General features: G+C 48.8%; 1 protein-coding gene across 2 annotated transcripts in view; it reads left to right on the forward strand.

Annotated features, from left to right (window-relative positions):
* The first annotated feature begins 6,279 nt into the window (after positions 1-6,279).
* Prkce (protein kinase C epsilon) overlaps positions 6,280-15,263 on the forward strand; it is a 484,873-nt gene continuing 475,889 nt past the window's right edge. For both annotated transcript variants that reach the window (XM_055619233.1, XM_055619239.1), the window contains exon 1: positions 6,280-7,463. In XM_055619233.1, the coding sequence (XP_055475208.1) occupies positions 7,116-7,463 (348 nt within the window). In that variant the 5' untranslated portion in view covers positions 6,280-7,115. The remainder of the gene's footprint in view (positions 7,464-15,263) is intronic.

Genomic DNA, 15,263 nt, shown 5'->3' on the forward strand with positions numbered 1-15,263 from the left:
TTATAGTGTGTCCAAGATACCTGGGAGTTCCAAGGCAAGGGATGCTTGAGCCTCGGAACTTTTAAACTTTTGAGGGGAAATTCGCAGATTAAGATGGGTATCAAATCGCTGTATCATGAAATAGGAGGTACAAAGAGGAAGTAGTAGAGAGTCCCAGAAGAGGGCTGCAGCTTCAGCTAGGACAGTGATGCCCTGTCCAGGGAGGGCCAGGGAGGGCCTTTACCAAAGGTAAGACCTGCCAACAGTGCAGCTGTTACGAAAGAGCAGGTGGATTTAACCAGTTCTGGTAATACATTTTATTGTGCCTGATTCTTATCAGTGAGAAACAGCAATATTTTCTGCCCTTGAGCCCTTGTTGATCCTGAAAGTTACATGAGAAAGTAGAAATGGATTGGCTAAATGTCCAGAGTGTGCTAGAGGCAGGGCAGCCAGCTGAAACACCTATTGCACTTGTACAGGGGTCAAAAGTCACATGCTGACACTGATGTATCTAGAAGGGACAGGAGTCAAACACAGAGGTTAGGCCAGGCATGGGGGTGCACACCTCTGCTCCCAGTGTTCAGGAGTCAGAAATTGGGTGATTCCTGTGAGTTTCAGGCCAGTCTGCTCTACAAAATAAGTGCCAGGTCAGCCAGAACACACAGTGAGACCCTGTCTTGGCATACACACACACACACATACACACACACACACATACACACACACACACACACACACATGCATGCACCTTAAAACACATGAGAGACAGACAGACAGACAGACAGACAGAGTGTTTTGGTTTAAGTGTTTTAATCACTGAAGCAACACAAGAACTCCATCAATACTATTGTCCCTGTGAGGGTAAGTATAGTATTATATTGCTCATTTTATTATTAGAATTATATTGTACTGGTATACGGTCAGTTTAATTTATAATCAATAAATTAAGACAAGTCCATCCAGACCTTGGATATGCAGAAATGTTGCTATTAAGAAATTAAATGGAATTGACATTGTCACCATTAGAAAGTGCTGTATTGGTCCCAGCACAACAATGTTTATTTAATCTTTTTGCAGTAGATTTAGCTAGGAGATTTAAGACTTGGGACTAGACCTCTAATTCGTATTTATTTTTTCTTTTTTGGCAAGTCAGTCAAATTCTCTGTGTCTCAGATTCCTCATGTAGTAACAAGACGGAGAAAGTGTTCTGTCCCATCCTGCAGAGAATCACACAAGTGTTTCCAGTTCCGCAGCGTGTGGCTGTCTCCTTAGATTGGTCTTAGTTCCATTGTGCTGTTAAGGATCTTTGGTTTCTGTAGAGTGGCATATGAGGGGGGGGGGAGGAGCTTGGGGTCGGGGCATTGGCTCCAATAGGAGGTAGGATTTCCTATATCTCCCATGTTTTCTCTATGTGATGGCTCAGCTTTGCTGAGGACCAAATAGTCCCAAACTTGTTTTAATCATTGCTGGGACCATGTCCCACCCCTTCAGGGCACTTAGCAGCTGACATGTTTACCCACCAAGGTGGATACAGACTTCCTGTTCTGTACCAATTGTTTGAGAGTAATACCTACCATACTCCCAAAGGCTACTCACTGAGTACTCCAGGGCATTGCCTGTGCAGATGGTTCAACGTCCCCACTGCCTCGAAGTCCAGTGAGAGGGGTTGTTCCTGGTTGTTCTCTGCTAGTGGGTAGCAGAGACTTAGCGATTTCCCAGCAGTATTTAATTGCCTGTAGAAGACCCTGCTCTGTGGCTATCGCTGGGTATGCCCAGGCAGCTTGGACACAGGAACGAGAGTAATGCTATGGGCATTTTGTGGAGGTCCTGCGTATGGGGACTGCTGACCATATCACAGCAGCATGCCTGAGTTAGTCTCAACTAATGAAGGCTCCACCCTGACTAGTAAACAACTAAATGAACTGATCTGGACATCTCCTTGGCTGAGTAAGACTTCATCAACAACTATTTTCTTCAGAGCACCCATCCTAGAAGTAAGTGTGCGTGTGTACATGTGTGCGTGTGTGTGTGTGTGTGTGTGTGTGTGTGCATTTTCTTGAGGACTGAACCCAGAGCCTCTCACATGCAAAAACACGCAACAAGCAAGCTACATAGCCACTCCTCTATGCCTGATTCTTTTACATAGCACATACTAAGAAAGACCTTTGTGTTAATATGAATATTTAAAGGTTCTAGACACAGCACAACATGTGAGAAAGCAGCAGATATATGGAATGTTATCTTTATGTGGTGTCCTAGCTGGTGGAATGTCATCCCAGGGAACTACGGAAAGAAAGGAACCAGTCCATCACTTCCCTGTATCCATTCTTAATCTTTATGGGGTGACCATTGATCCCTCTATCTCTTTGCAGATTCAAGTGAAAGTTGCCCTCTGAGTCTCTGCAACAGAGTTCAGAGTGAACCAGGGCCAAAATAAGAAGCCCCGGCAGGCCAGGTAAAAACCAGCAGACAGAAAGGGGAGTCTAGGACAGAGGTAGGAGTGTGCTGGAGGGGGCGGAGCTGTGCTGGGGCTGGGTTGGCAGGACCTTGAGTGGCTTTTGTCACAGTGCCGGTGCACCTCCCCAAGCCCAGGAGGCTGAATCCTTATCAGTGGAGCTTGTAGGGGATGAATGACAGCCCCTGACCAGGGCGACCTTTTCAGTGCCCATTGTGTCTATAAATGGCAGCAACTGGAACAGCGGGGGGGGGGGGGGGGTGAGAGGGTGGACAGAGATATTAGGTGAAGATTCTACCCCATAGCTACATCCCTGACACCAAGCTGTTTCTAAAAGAATTAATTCTAGCAATACTTCTCAACCACTGGAACAAGCAGGTCAAACCCATCAGCATGTCCCAGATTTTAACTGTTAGATTCCCATGAATCTCATCTCTTGTTCCTTCTTGCATAAGCCACACTAGATAGCCCTCCCCAAGTGCTTGGTGATTTGTTCTCTTTTCCTCCTATGTCTTTCCCTTCCCCCTGATGAATGTTGTGGCTCAAAGGGCCTTGGAGAGATGCTGCCCTAAGCTCCCCCAGGCAAGGGGTGCTGCTCCTGTTCCCGGAACTGTCGCAACATGGCTTGTACCGCCCTGGGCAGCCTTGCTGCTCTGCTCCACTCATCCTTTCCCCACGCACCCTGGCTTGATCATCTTCCTTACATTCTTACATCATTTCTTTTTCTTCCTCTCCTCTGCCCTGTTCTCAAAGATTACGAAATAGCCGAACCATTGTTACAATTCAAAATGGCATTTTACTCAATGTAAAACATAGTTGCCTTCCTGCCCTTTACGCTGGGTACAGGGGCCAAGAGAAGGATGAAATATGCAGTAATTATGATCAGAACTTTTCATTCTAGCTGGCAAGGACCAGTTTTCCTTTCCATCTGGAATCTGAAGCAGGTTATTTTGGACCCACCTCTCCAGGTAAATTTAAGAGTGCTTTCTTATATGGAATGTAGATACACAGGCCCTTGGGAGGCAGAGACAAGAAGATCTCTGTGAGTTTGGGGCCAGTCTGGTCCACACAGTGAGTTCCAGGACAGCCAGAGCTACATAGTGAGACCCTGTCTTAAAATCAGGGTGTGTGTGTAGGGGTGAGGGTGGGGTGTTGGCAAGCTGGTGCCTTGAATATTAATAGTGTCCCCGGGGAATTTTCATGTGGCTAAACTGGAGAATGAAAAAGGTGAGAGATTCATTTCGGAACAAGGATGTAAGGGGAGCAAGTGTTTGCACGAAGAGCACCAGCGTCCTCCCTTTTGTTATAAACATTCATCCAACACGCTACTGGAATTTTGTTTGGCCAGGTGTTTCATCAAAAAGACCTGCAAGCGGAAGCAGACTAATACTGCGTACCCTCGAGAATGGCAGTCTGACTGTGCACACGGACAGTCTCCAGGCCTTCCTTTCTTCTCCTATAGCCTTCACCAGGGTGCAGGGCAACAATGCTGGGTGTGGGTGACCTATCTGTTTGGGGTTTTAAGCCTTTAACACGCTTGCCTGGTGGAAACTGGGTGTGGGAGGAGAGGCAGGGAATAAACTATCTCAAAAGTTCAAATTCATAGTTTAATTCTAAACGTATTTCTTGCTTAGTTAGCCAAAAAGAAGGGATTTGGGTCAAAAATGTTCACTTCCAATTCTATCTGCATGTCAGATAGGGCCAACAGACCACATTAGAAATGGTTGGGAAACAGCAACCAGTTGAGTCAGGGTCTCTTAACCTCAAGACATGCTTGCCTTGCTGGACTGCCCTGCAGGGCCAGGACTAGGGGAGGTAAAAGGAAGCACCCCATTTAGGTATAAAGCGCAGCGGGTGCCAATAAGCTGAGTAAAGCAAAGTCTATTTTGTGAACCATTTAAAATGATCTAAAATTGGCATGTTCTGCTCATCCTGGAAATTCATATTACCTTTTATTTTTTAAAAATACGACTGGAACACTATTTTGCTTAGGGAATTTTTGGCATTCTTTAAACTTAGAAACGTATCCCTACCTTTTTTTTTTTTTTTTTTTTTAAAGCTCTGGGCTTGCTTTCTGAACATATATTCTGAAGATAAAGTCTCACTTGCCATTACTTTTTACTGAATGTCCTTAAAGGAAGTTTTGAGATTATTATTATGATTATTTTTAAATTGTCAATATCTTAAGACACAACCGTTCCAAGGATGCTTTTGTAACACCATCTGTATACAAAGTTATCCAGGGCTCAGGGGAGGGGCGTGGCTGGACTTTGGGAGGAGGAGATCTGCCTGTCAGTGAGACTCCTAAGCTTTTGTGTGTGTGTGTGTGTGTGTGTGTGCGTTGGTAGGTGCCCTGCACTTGATACGTAGTTCTTGGACGCTGACTCTTTCCAAATCTTTAAACCCCAGGGAATGATAACCCTTTCCACAGAGGGAAAAGTGAACTGGATGCGGTTTGTACATTTCGGTCATCTGGACTTATCAGAGTCGCCAGATAAACACTCCGCTTTTCACGATCCCTGAAACAGCAGGGCTTGCCTTGGCACACGGATGAGGGCGGAGGTTTTCTTTTTCCACTCACAGAGCCCGGAGCTGCGGGACCAGCCCCTTCCCGGGTGCAGGCTGGAAGTTCCCGCTGTGCGGCGCCCCGGGCCTGGCGCGCTCCCCACGGCCCTACTAGGTTCCCGGTTCCCTCCGCGTAGGGCCATCCCGCGCCGGCCGCCTTCCCCATCCCGGTCCCCGGAGGAGGAAATTCTTCCCTAGCAGCCTAGGGCTCGCCTCACGTGACCAGCCGCCGCCGCCGCTTCCAGGGAGAGTTTAAAGGTTACGGAGGAAATTAGCATGGATACAGCCACTGGCCCCCAGGAGGGCGCACCCGGCTTTCCCGCAGCCCAGACGCCCGCTGTCAGCGTGTAGACGCGAGCTGCGTCCCCTTAAGGGGCACACACGAGGTCCCGCATATGTAGGAGGAGTCACTTTGAGAAATAAACAGACAGTCGAACCGGGCCCGGATTCCACTTGTCAACAAGTTCTCGCAGAACGAGCAAGTCCGGGGACAGATTCCCTGGAGGCGGGAAAAGTCTCCCCAAGGAAAAGGAAGAGGAAAATTAGGTTTCAGAACTCACACCCAGCAAAAGAGCTCGGCAGTCCGGGCACCCCTCCCCCATCGCGACACAGCAGAGAATCCCCGGGCAGAGTGACAGACAGGCGAGCTCGCTGTGGGCGTCTGGGCACTGCCGCGGTCCAGGCGGGGTGGGAGGAGAAGGTGCCGAGTCCTCTGGGACCCTGCGACCCCTTCCCTCCTTCCAGCTCCGGCTCTAAACGCTAGCGTTGGCCGCGGAATGCGCAAGAAGTGCGCCGCCCGCCGCCCTCCGGGCGCAGATCTGAAGCGCACAGCCTCGGCCTGTGACGGTCGCCCCCGCACCCCCGCGCCGCCACCCTCTGGGGTCCCGGGAGGAGTCCTCCCCCAGCTCCCCCGCGCACCGCCGCCACTGGACAGGGCCGGCCCGCTCTCCGCCGCCTTCTGCTGGGTTCACTTTTCCCGTATTGCTCCCCCAACCGGCAAAACTTTCTATTTCCCCAAACAGTGGCGCGCGCGCGCGCGCGCGCGTGCACACACACACACACACACACACACACACACTCGCGCGCGCACACACACACACACACACACACACTGACGTCTTTTGCGCATTTCCTGCATTAGAGGGAGGGAGAATCGCTCGCACGGCGATCGAGGGAAGGAGTTCGCAGGCTGGGCGCTCCGGCGGGCGGCTAGCCGGCGGGAGCCGAGAGCGCGGACGCGGGGAGCGCGGCGGGCGGGCGGGCGAGCGCCGGCGGCCGGGAGGAGGGGCCGCGCCGAGTCGCAGTCCCTGCCCCGCCGCCGCGCTGCGCACCGCCGGGTGCCGGCCTGCGCCCCGAGCCCCGAGTGGCGGCCACCTCCACCTCCCCAGCCCGCGCGGATGTGAGATCCCGGGCGCCGGGCGCCTCGCGATCGCCGGCTGCGGCGCGGCACTGCCTGGCCAGGGAGGCGACGGCCGGGCTGGCTGTGCGGCTTGTGGATTTTTCAAAAATTTGGCTCCGAGGAGGACCATTTCCTCTCGACATGCATCCCTCCGGATAGACTGCACATCCCTCAGTCCGCTCTCCGCCCCACGCCGTCCGAGGCAGGCGCTGGGTGGGCGAAGAGGATCCGGGTTGAAATCTGCGCCCCCGGTTCTCGTCTCCGCCCCGTCCCGCTGCCCCCTCCCCCTCCGGGAGTCGAAATTGCCCGGGGATTATGTTTCCGAAAGGTAGGTGAGCGCCGGGCGCGGCGCCTGTTTCTCCGTACGCGGACCCGAAGAACCGGCGAGGCGGCGAGGCAGCCCCCGCAGCTTGCGGTGGAGGCGACAGCTCGTCTCCTCCCGTGGAGGTGTCGCCAGTCGTGGTGAGGGGGGAGAGACTTGCTCCCAAAACGGACGTCTCCGGCTCTCCCCCCTCCCTGTTTTCCGTTAGGAATCCGGCGAGGAAATACATGCACTCTCTGAGAATCGCCGGCGCCAGGGCGCAGCGCCACAAGGTGTAACGAGTGAGCGGGGTGGGGCAAGAGGAGACCCAGGAGTCCCCCAGCGCCTGCTGTCTGCTCTTCATTCTGCCCTCGGGGCGGACGGAGTGACCCCGGCCCTAGCTCCCCGCCCCGACCATGGTAGTGTTCAATGGCCTTCTTAAGATCAAAATCTGCGAGGCCGTGAGCTTGAAGCCCACAGCCTGGTCGCTGCGCCATGCGGTGGGACCCCGGCCGCAGACATTTCTTCTGGACCCCTACATTGCCCTTAACGTGGACGACTCGCGCATCGGCCAGACAGCCACCAAGCAGAAGACCAACAGTCCGGCCTGGCACGATGAGTTCGTCACTGATGTGTGCAATGGGCGCAAGATCGAGCTGGCTGTCTTTCACGATGCTCCTATCGGCTACGACGACTTCGTGGCCAACTGCACCATCCAGTTCGAGGAGCTGCTGCAGAATGGGAGTCGTCACTTCGAGGACTGGGTGAGTCTAGCCCCGCCACGTCCAGGAGTCCGGGGTCCCAGGAAAAGACTTGCTGCCTCAGCGTTGGTCCTGGGGTTCAAGGCTGTGTGTTTCTGTGTACATATAGTCTCTATTCCCTTGGGGAGGGATTATTACGATTTATTTCATAGCTGAAGAGACATACACATTAGATAGATGAGATATGGCAGATAAGCACTGTCCCCTGTCACCCCTGTTCCCTCCCGACAGTGGGCAGTACAGCGGGGCTTGCATACTGGGAGAGCCCCAGAATGCAGGTGCATAGGTTGGCGGGGAAGGGATCTGCTGCCTTCTACAAGTGCATGGTGGGCTGGCCAAGTGCTGTGTGTGGGTGGGTGTCTGTCCTTGGAGAGACACGTGGAGCTCGGACTGGAGGTTTCTTGTGCTTGCTGCTTTAGCCTGGGTAGCCCAGTGAGTGGTTTTATACATTCCTGTGGTGGGATGCCTCCTCCTTCCTAAATCACTGTTTAGCTCATCGGCTGACATACAAGAAGAGGTGTTCACTCTGCCCCCCCCCCCCATGTTCCCTCTAGAGCCCGGAACATCAGGCCAGCTTGTTTTGCTTATCTATTGAGAATGCTGCATTTTAAAAAGGGTTCTGTTTGAGGTGGTAGGAAGTCGGGACTTTGAATCTTCCATGCTTTGATTGCCAAGATACAGTAGGATCAAACACTATTTCTGAAATTGAGTTAGCTGTTAACGGATCACACTGTCAAATGCTAGGGATTTGGAAATAGGCCTTGCCATACACCTTAAGCCAAACACAGTCAACCTTGGCACTTGGACAATCAGAGAAGCCAGTCCTCCTCCATCCTCTCTCTTCTTGCAGAAACAGTGTTATATTAAGAAATGAATGTCTCTATCTTCAGGTTTGTTACATGTTTCTATCTGGAGCGAGTGTTGCTATGGATGAATATATTTTCAGGATTCCTTGGTCTGCACAGGGAGCTGTCTGCTGCTTCCTGAGGAGTTGTAGAACAATTACTTTGTGCGGAAAGCACAGAGAACTTCATGACTGTGTTAGGGGTCAGAGGGTGCAGATGCCGTTGGTGTATCACTTCACATCATGGTTTTAAATATATGTCCTCAAGGACATGGCACTTTTTAGGGAGGGGGGAGCTTGTTCTTTTTATGCTCCTGGCTGTGATAGGGCCTTCTGGAAACCATGGTTACTAAAGGGGCTTTTAGTGCAACCCAGGTAAGCCACGGCTCAGCGCGAGGAGCTCTGTGGCTCCCACTTTAGACAAGCAGGCAGGCCTTAGGATCCAGAACTTAACGTCCCTCCATCCCGCTGTCATGTTACGGCTGTCCACGGTGATGTCCAGAGGGGCATGGAGGGATAGCTAACTTCAGAAATAGTCTTCAATGCTAAACATCTGTGGTTTTGTATAAAAAGGGGAAGCAAACTTTGACTAGAGTATCAGGAAGGTGAGGCCTGTTGCAGGAGATGCTAGGAGGGGATAAACGGTGGCCAGAGAGCAGGGAAGATGAGCAGCAGGTCTGGGTTTTCCACATACACCGCTAGTTGGAAGGATGTACCTGAGTTTTTCTGGTAACACTGAACTGGGGTCTACACCAAACACAGAGCAGGACGGGATGCTGCTGTCTCTCCTCAGCTTTTCTAGGGAAGTGGCAGTCCAGGCAGTCCAAGGTTCTTACATTTGTGCTGGATTTGGCTGTAGACCAGATCTTCTAGTGCACAGGTAACATTTCCAGACAAGGACATTGAGTTCCAGAGAAGCTAAGTGGATCCCCAAGGTTGCATGGCAAGCACAGGTGGGTTGATGGCTGAGCCCTCACCTTCTATTGCTCACTGTTTGCACAGTGGGGAACAGCCTGTCTGGGCTCCCAGGCTATTTATTAGCCCTGCAGATTCATATGCTGTGGCCCTGACATTTTTATTGTGTGCGATAACATAAAGTGCTTTCAAAATCATTATCTCTTCTGCCTTATAGCAAGTGTGAATTGGATATGACAGGCATTGGACAGATTAAAAACAAGACTGAGAGAAGCCCAAAGAATGAATCAAGTGGCGGAGCTGCTTCTGATGGAGGCATGCTGTGGCTGCTCTCTCAAATGAATATGGGGACCCCAGCAACTAAGCTGCCCAGCCTGGAAATGGCGACCAGGAAAGGGGCCACCTTCCCCATGTTTGTCACCCAGGTACTCCTGCAGCATCACAGCTGAAGGTGGAATTTCCTTGGTTCAAACTCTTGTGCTACCTTCTTGGAAGAAATGAAGAGACGTACCCTTCTGTAGACATGGCTCTGACGCCTGGCCTGAAGTTAGGGGTGTGGAGAGCGTGAAGGAGAGTGGAAAGCAGCCGACTCCATCCTTACTGTGGAATACCTCAGCAGGCTCTGTACTCATCTAGCCACTGAGTTCCCCATTTTTACTAACCCAGGGATTAAAAAAGAGGCCACAGGTTACTTTCAAGGGGCTTACTTTCTGTAGGGAAAGGACAGTAACACACACATACATCTCCCCTAATTCAGTTCCAAATGAGTGGTACTATAAGTAGGTTGGAAGTGCAAAGCCAGGGTGTGCTCGGAGGGCTGGGAGAATCCAGTAAGGCTCCTGGGAGGAGACATGCGCATTGAGGGTAAAGGTGTGGGTAATGTTCAGAGAGGTATCTGCCAGAGGACACGCTGTGCCAGGCTTGGACACCAAGGCAAGAAAGGTACGGAGAGCGCTTGTTTTCAGTGCTGTGGAATGGCTAAGCATGGCTGAGCTGAGGGCAGGGCAAAACAAAGTTTCCCCAATTTAAGACTTTCCATTTGAGTACGACTGGAACCAGAATTTAATATTGAAACAACAACAACAACAAACAAACAATTCTTTTCCTTTGTACCGTTCTTTCCTCAAGCCCCACTTTTCATAGTTTTGAATTTGGTGGTTTCTGTTTTGTTTGTTTGTTCACATTCAAATACATATGGATATAAAATATAAAGAAAGGAAGCTCATCCCGGTGCCTTTTAACATCCTGAGGGATGTGGGGCTGAACGTTGGAACTCCAGAGCAGAAGAACATTTAGAAGACTGAGGTAGAAACTGTCATTCTGACAGTGAGAAGAGAGACTCTGCAGCTTGTGACGACACAGGGGCTGCTGCAGGCAAAGCTGCTGCAGGCAAAGAGAAGGAAGGCTTGAGCGAGCCTTTGACGAGCCAGATGAAACGCTGCTGGCCTGGGTGTGCACGGGAGTCATTAGGGGAAGGTTCTGGGATGGTAGAGGCTCTGCCTTGTCTGCTCAGAGATGTTGATTTTGTGGTTTGGGATAATCGTGAGGAATGTGAATGCTTAGTGGTGTGTTTCTGAGATTCAGACCCCGTTATCCTTTGAGAAATAGAGCTAGAAGAGGAACTGTGAACAGAAGGACTCCTCATTCTGTGCGGGCCAGAGGTTGATGTCACAGTGGCTTTCTTTTTTGATGTCCACCTGGCTTTTTCTTTACTTACTTATTTTTGTTTACATAGCATGCACACTTATGTACACTCGTGTGTGTGTGTGTGTGTGTGTGTATTATGGATGTATGTATGGAGGTCAGAGGATAACTTGCAGGAGTTGTTTTTCACCTGTCACTCTGTGTGTTCCCGGGATCAAACTTATAGTCAGTTTGGCAGCAGGCACCTTGACCAGCTGAGCCATCTTCTTGGCCTTTCACTTTATTTTTCTGAGACAGTCTCCTCACTGAAGCTTGTTTCCATTGATTTGGCTAGCCAGCCAAACTGTGTTGGCTGACACCTTTGGTTTGTGCCACTCCCTTGATTTATCCTGTCACACATGTATGTATGTATGTATATATGTATGTATTAAATTTGTTTATTTTGGTTCCCTATGACAGGGTTTCTTTATGTAGCCGTGGCTGTCCTGGATCTCACTTTGTAGCTCTGGATGGCTGTGAACTCAGAGATCTGCCTGCCTCTGCCTCAGGAGTGCTGGGATTAAAGGCGCTTGCCAACACACCTGGCATAGATGCATTAATAATGTAGTGGCTATGTCTGAAACTCATCATCCTTTCCCAGAGGCCGTTCCCCAGAGCTTCTGTCCTACTTTGCTTTCTGTTGCTGAGACCAAAACCAACGTGGAGAGGAAAGGGTTTATTTCATTTTGTAGTCCATCTGTGAGGGAAGCCAGGTAGGAACTGAAACAGAGACCATGGAAGAAGGCTGGTTGCTGGCTTGCAACGTCCAGCTCAACTTTCTTATATAATTCAGGACCAAATGTCTTGAGGTGGCATCACTCATAGTGAGCTGGGACCTCTTGTCAGTTAGCAATCATGAAAATACACCACAGATTTGCCACAGGCCAATCTGATGGAGAAGAGGTTCCTTCCTCCCAGGTATGTCAAACTGACAACTGAAGCTCACTGTGACAGCTGCTGAAAGTACATGCTGGGGCTATTCTGCCTGGGTTTGAAAGCCACCATACCCTACCTAATTCTTCTGTGACCTTTATTGAGCTATTTAACCTTTCTGAAATTTCATTTCTTCCTCTGTAGAAGGACGATGGTAAAATCATCTGCCTGAAATAGATGTTGCAGGGGAACCGAGTTTATACACACACTGTGCTTGGACCAGTGCCTGGCCCTTGGTATCTGCTCCAAGGTTGTTTAATAGTTGCCCTGTTGTATACCCCAGCACTGGAAAGGGTAGGCCAGCAGACCAGCTCTGCCCCGGTCAATAAGAATCACTTGGGGTGGATCTTACAGCACCAGTACCAGAGTCCAGCCCCTAGCATGACATTCTGGGTTGATCCTGGGGACACAGCCCTGTAAAGCAGGCCTCCTCCTGATGGGGTCTTTGTGCATCTTTGTCTCCTTAGGGCATTTCTGTAAAGTTTTAGCATCATTTGTTTTTTAAAGACAGAATGAAGTAGAAAAGATCTATAAAGCAGACATGGCTAGGCTGTAAATTTTCCATCTGAGAGGCCTTTCCTATTCCAACAATATTTAGTATCTAATTCAGTATTGCTCCCCTTGGCATATAGGGTGTTGTCTAGCTGTCTTATTGATTCCTGCTTGGGCTAGGGCTAGCACATCCAGATTCCTGCTTCATGGCTGGGCAAGCATTATCTGTGGTCTGTCTGTCTGTCTCTGTTTGTCTCTCTGTCTGTCTGTCTGTCTGTCTCTCTCTCTCACACACACACACATACACACCTCTAACATCTAGCCAATGCAGTGAATATTTAAGACTCTGGGCTCTTGCTCCCTGCCGTTGACCTGTCTTCGGAATTATTGAGTTCTCACTGTAAGTCCCAGACACTCACTGGTTATGACTTTGGACATGTGACTTAAACCCCAGATACCTGTTTCTTGGTTTGTAAAATGGGGAAATGATAATTCCTACCTCTTAGGACTGGTGTGTGAGTAAAGTAAGGAAGCCATATGAAGCTCTGAGCAGAAGATTTGGCCACATTGCATTTTAGCAATTCTGTTAATATCTGAAGATATATGTGTAGCTGTTCATAGATTTAGCATCTTAAGATGAACAGATGGCGCAGTGAAAGATATTTTTCCCTTGCTTTGTGAATATATTTTTATGAAAAGTCTCAGATAGTCTAAAAGTAAATTTAACTTACTTATACTTAACAATTTTCTTTTTTCTTTTATTAATTCTTTGAGAATTGCATATGAAATATATTTTGATTATAGTCATCTTCACAACTTCTTTCAGATCTACCTTCTTTATCCACTAAATTTTGTGTCCTTATTTTTCAAAACGCATCAACTACAATCTGTGCTGTCCATATACTCTTAGGTGTGTAAACATCCATTGGAGCTTGGTGGACAAGCCAGTGGCCACACCCTTAACAACAACAACAACAATCCTATTTTCCTTCCCCTTGCCACTACCAATCGCTAATAGCTCCTCAGCTTTTGAAAGCAACTTAATTACTTGTCATTAGATTGCTTTGGAAGACCTAAGAATTGTGGCCGTTGTAGACAAAGTTTCGTTAATATGGAAGCCGATTAGTGATCAGAAATAGGAGTATTTAGGAGAGGGTGTTTGGTTTGATTGTATCAGTTTGATTTATCTTGGTGGATTTAAATACAGTTTCAGTGCTGTTAACTTTAAATTCCTGACTCCAGGCCATACCAAACTTGAAACTCCAGAATTTAATAAGTAGGCCTTTCTTATCCTCAGTGATACTTGATTGTGAACATATCAAAATCAATACATGTGGTATTGTTTGCCTAATTTCTTCCTCTCAATCTAAGCTAGTTTTCCTCAGCTCAAGTAACATCAATTCTGCCTTTCTAGATGGAGGCCAGCAGCCAGAAGGAGCCATCCCTCACGCCTCTCATTTTCCCCTCTACCAGGTATCCAGTCCATGGCAGCATCTGCCGTATTCCGAGATAGAGCCCAAGCGTTACCATTTTCCATGCTTCTCCTGGGCCCAAGTCACTTGTGCAGTGTCTGGATTTTCTCAACAATGCCTTAATTGGTTCCCCCCTTGCCTGAACTTTGTCAAAAAAATCCCTCGGGGGGGGGGGAACCAATTCCTTCCTGTAAGACAACCCAGCCAGGCCTTCTGGACCTTCCTGGCCCTGTTGCCTACTGCTCTTCACCTTGTTTATGAGTCTCTAGTCATAAGGCCCACAGGCCATAGACATACTCATCACATACTTGCCTCAGTTTTCATTCCTCTCTCAAGCATTAATTCAAATGTTACATTCCCAGTAAAGCCTTTTCTGGTGGTCTTGTCCAAAATGTCGCTCTCTTTCAGGATTTATGACCTCGTTTTATTATTTAATTATTGTTTTGAGACCTGGCTTTACGATGTAGCTTGGGCTGGTGACAAGCCCTCAGTCCTCCAGCTTCAACCTTCCAAGTGCTGGGATTACAGCCACCATGACTGGCTTTCCAGATCGTTTTCTTTCTATAGTTTTAAAGGCTTATTAATTATTAAAGTAGCATACAAGTTCAAGGGTTTATCGTGGCATTTTTATATGTATATTTCATTGTGTTTTGCTTGTATTTTCCTCCCCATCTCCATTTTGTACACTTCTTTACGTTGGCTTCCTTTTCCTTAACACTTATCTTTGTCTCCTACACTTTATATTTTATATTATGTGTTCGTGGATATGGAACCCACAGAGTCTAGGTAGCCTTTTAGTGGCTGCATCCCTGAGGAAAACTGACTTTCCCTCTCCAGCAGCCATCAGTTACCTCAGCCAGGGTTGGGCATCATGGACCCTTTTCCGCACATGCTAGGTTTTTGTCTGGCTTGATCATGTATGAGTCCTATACATATAGTCATAGCCACCGTGAGTTCATTTATGCTACAACCCTGCCATGTCTGGAAAATACTGTTTTGCTGTAGGCATCTAGTCCCTTTGGTCCTTACCATCGTCCCTTGCTCTTTTTCCTAGGGATTCTCAAGCCTTTCAGGGAGAGGCTGATGTAGATGGCCCACTTAGAGCTGAGAACTGCACAGTCTGGTGTCATTTGCACATAGACCTGTTGTGGATCTCTGAATTCATCTCTACATACTGCAAAAGGAAGGTTCTCTGATGAGGGTTGAGAGATTCACTAAATTATGGGTTTGCACAAACAATCCCTTTGTGCAGTTGAAAGCGAGGAGGAAGAAGGGAAGACTATTCTGCAGAAGTCTTTGAAGACTGGCTGGAGAATGCTCTGTTGTCTCCACAGGTCAATTTGCACTGTACCAAAGACTTCTTATGAGGTCTGAAGTTTCTAAAAGTGGGGGTTGTGTACCCTATGGGTACCCAGGGTCCATACAAGGTGCTGTGGTAAGAGGAAACACAGAGAGCCCACTTGT

The sequence above is a fragment of the Psammomys obesus genome, unplaced genomic scaffold (genome assembly GCF_907164565.1).
Source record: "Psammomys obesus unplaced genomic scaffold, mPsaObe1.curated_primary_1811, whole genome shotgun sequence".
Lineage (NCBI taxonomy): Eukaryota > Metazoa > Chordata > Mammalia > Rodentia > Muridae > Psammomys > Psammomys obesus.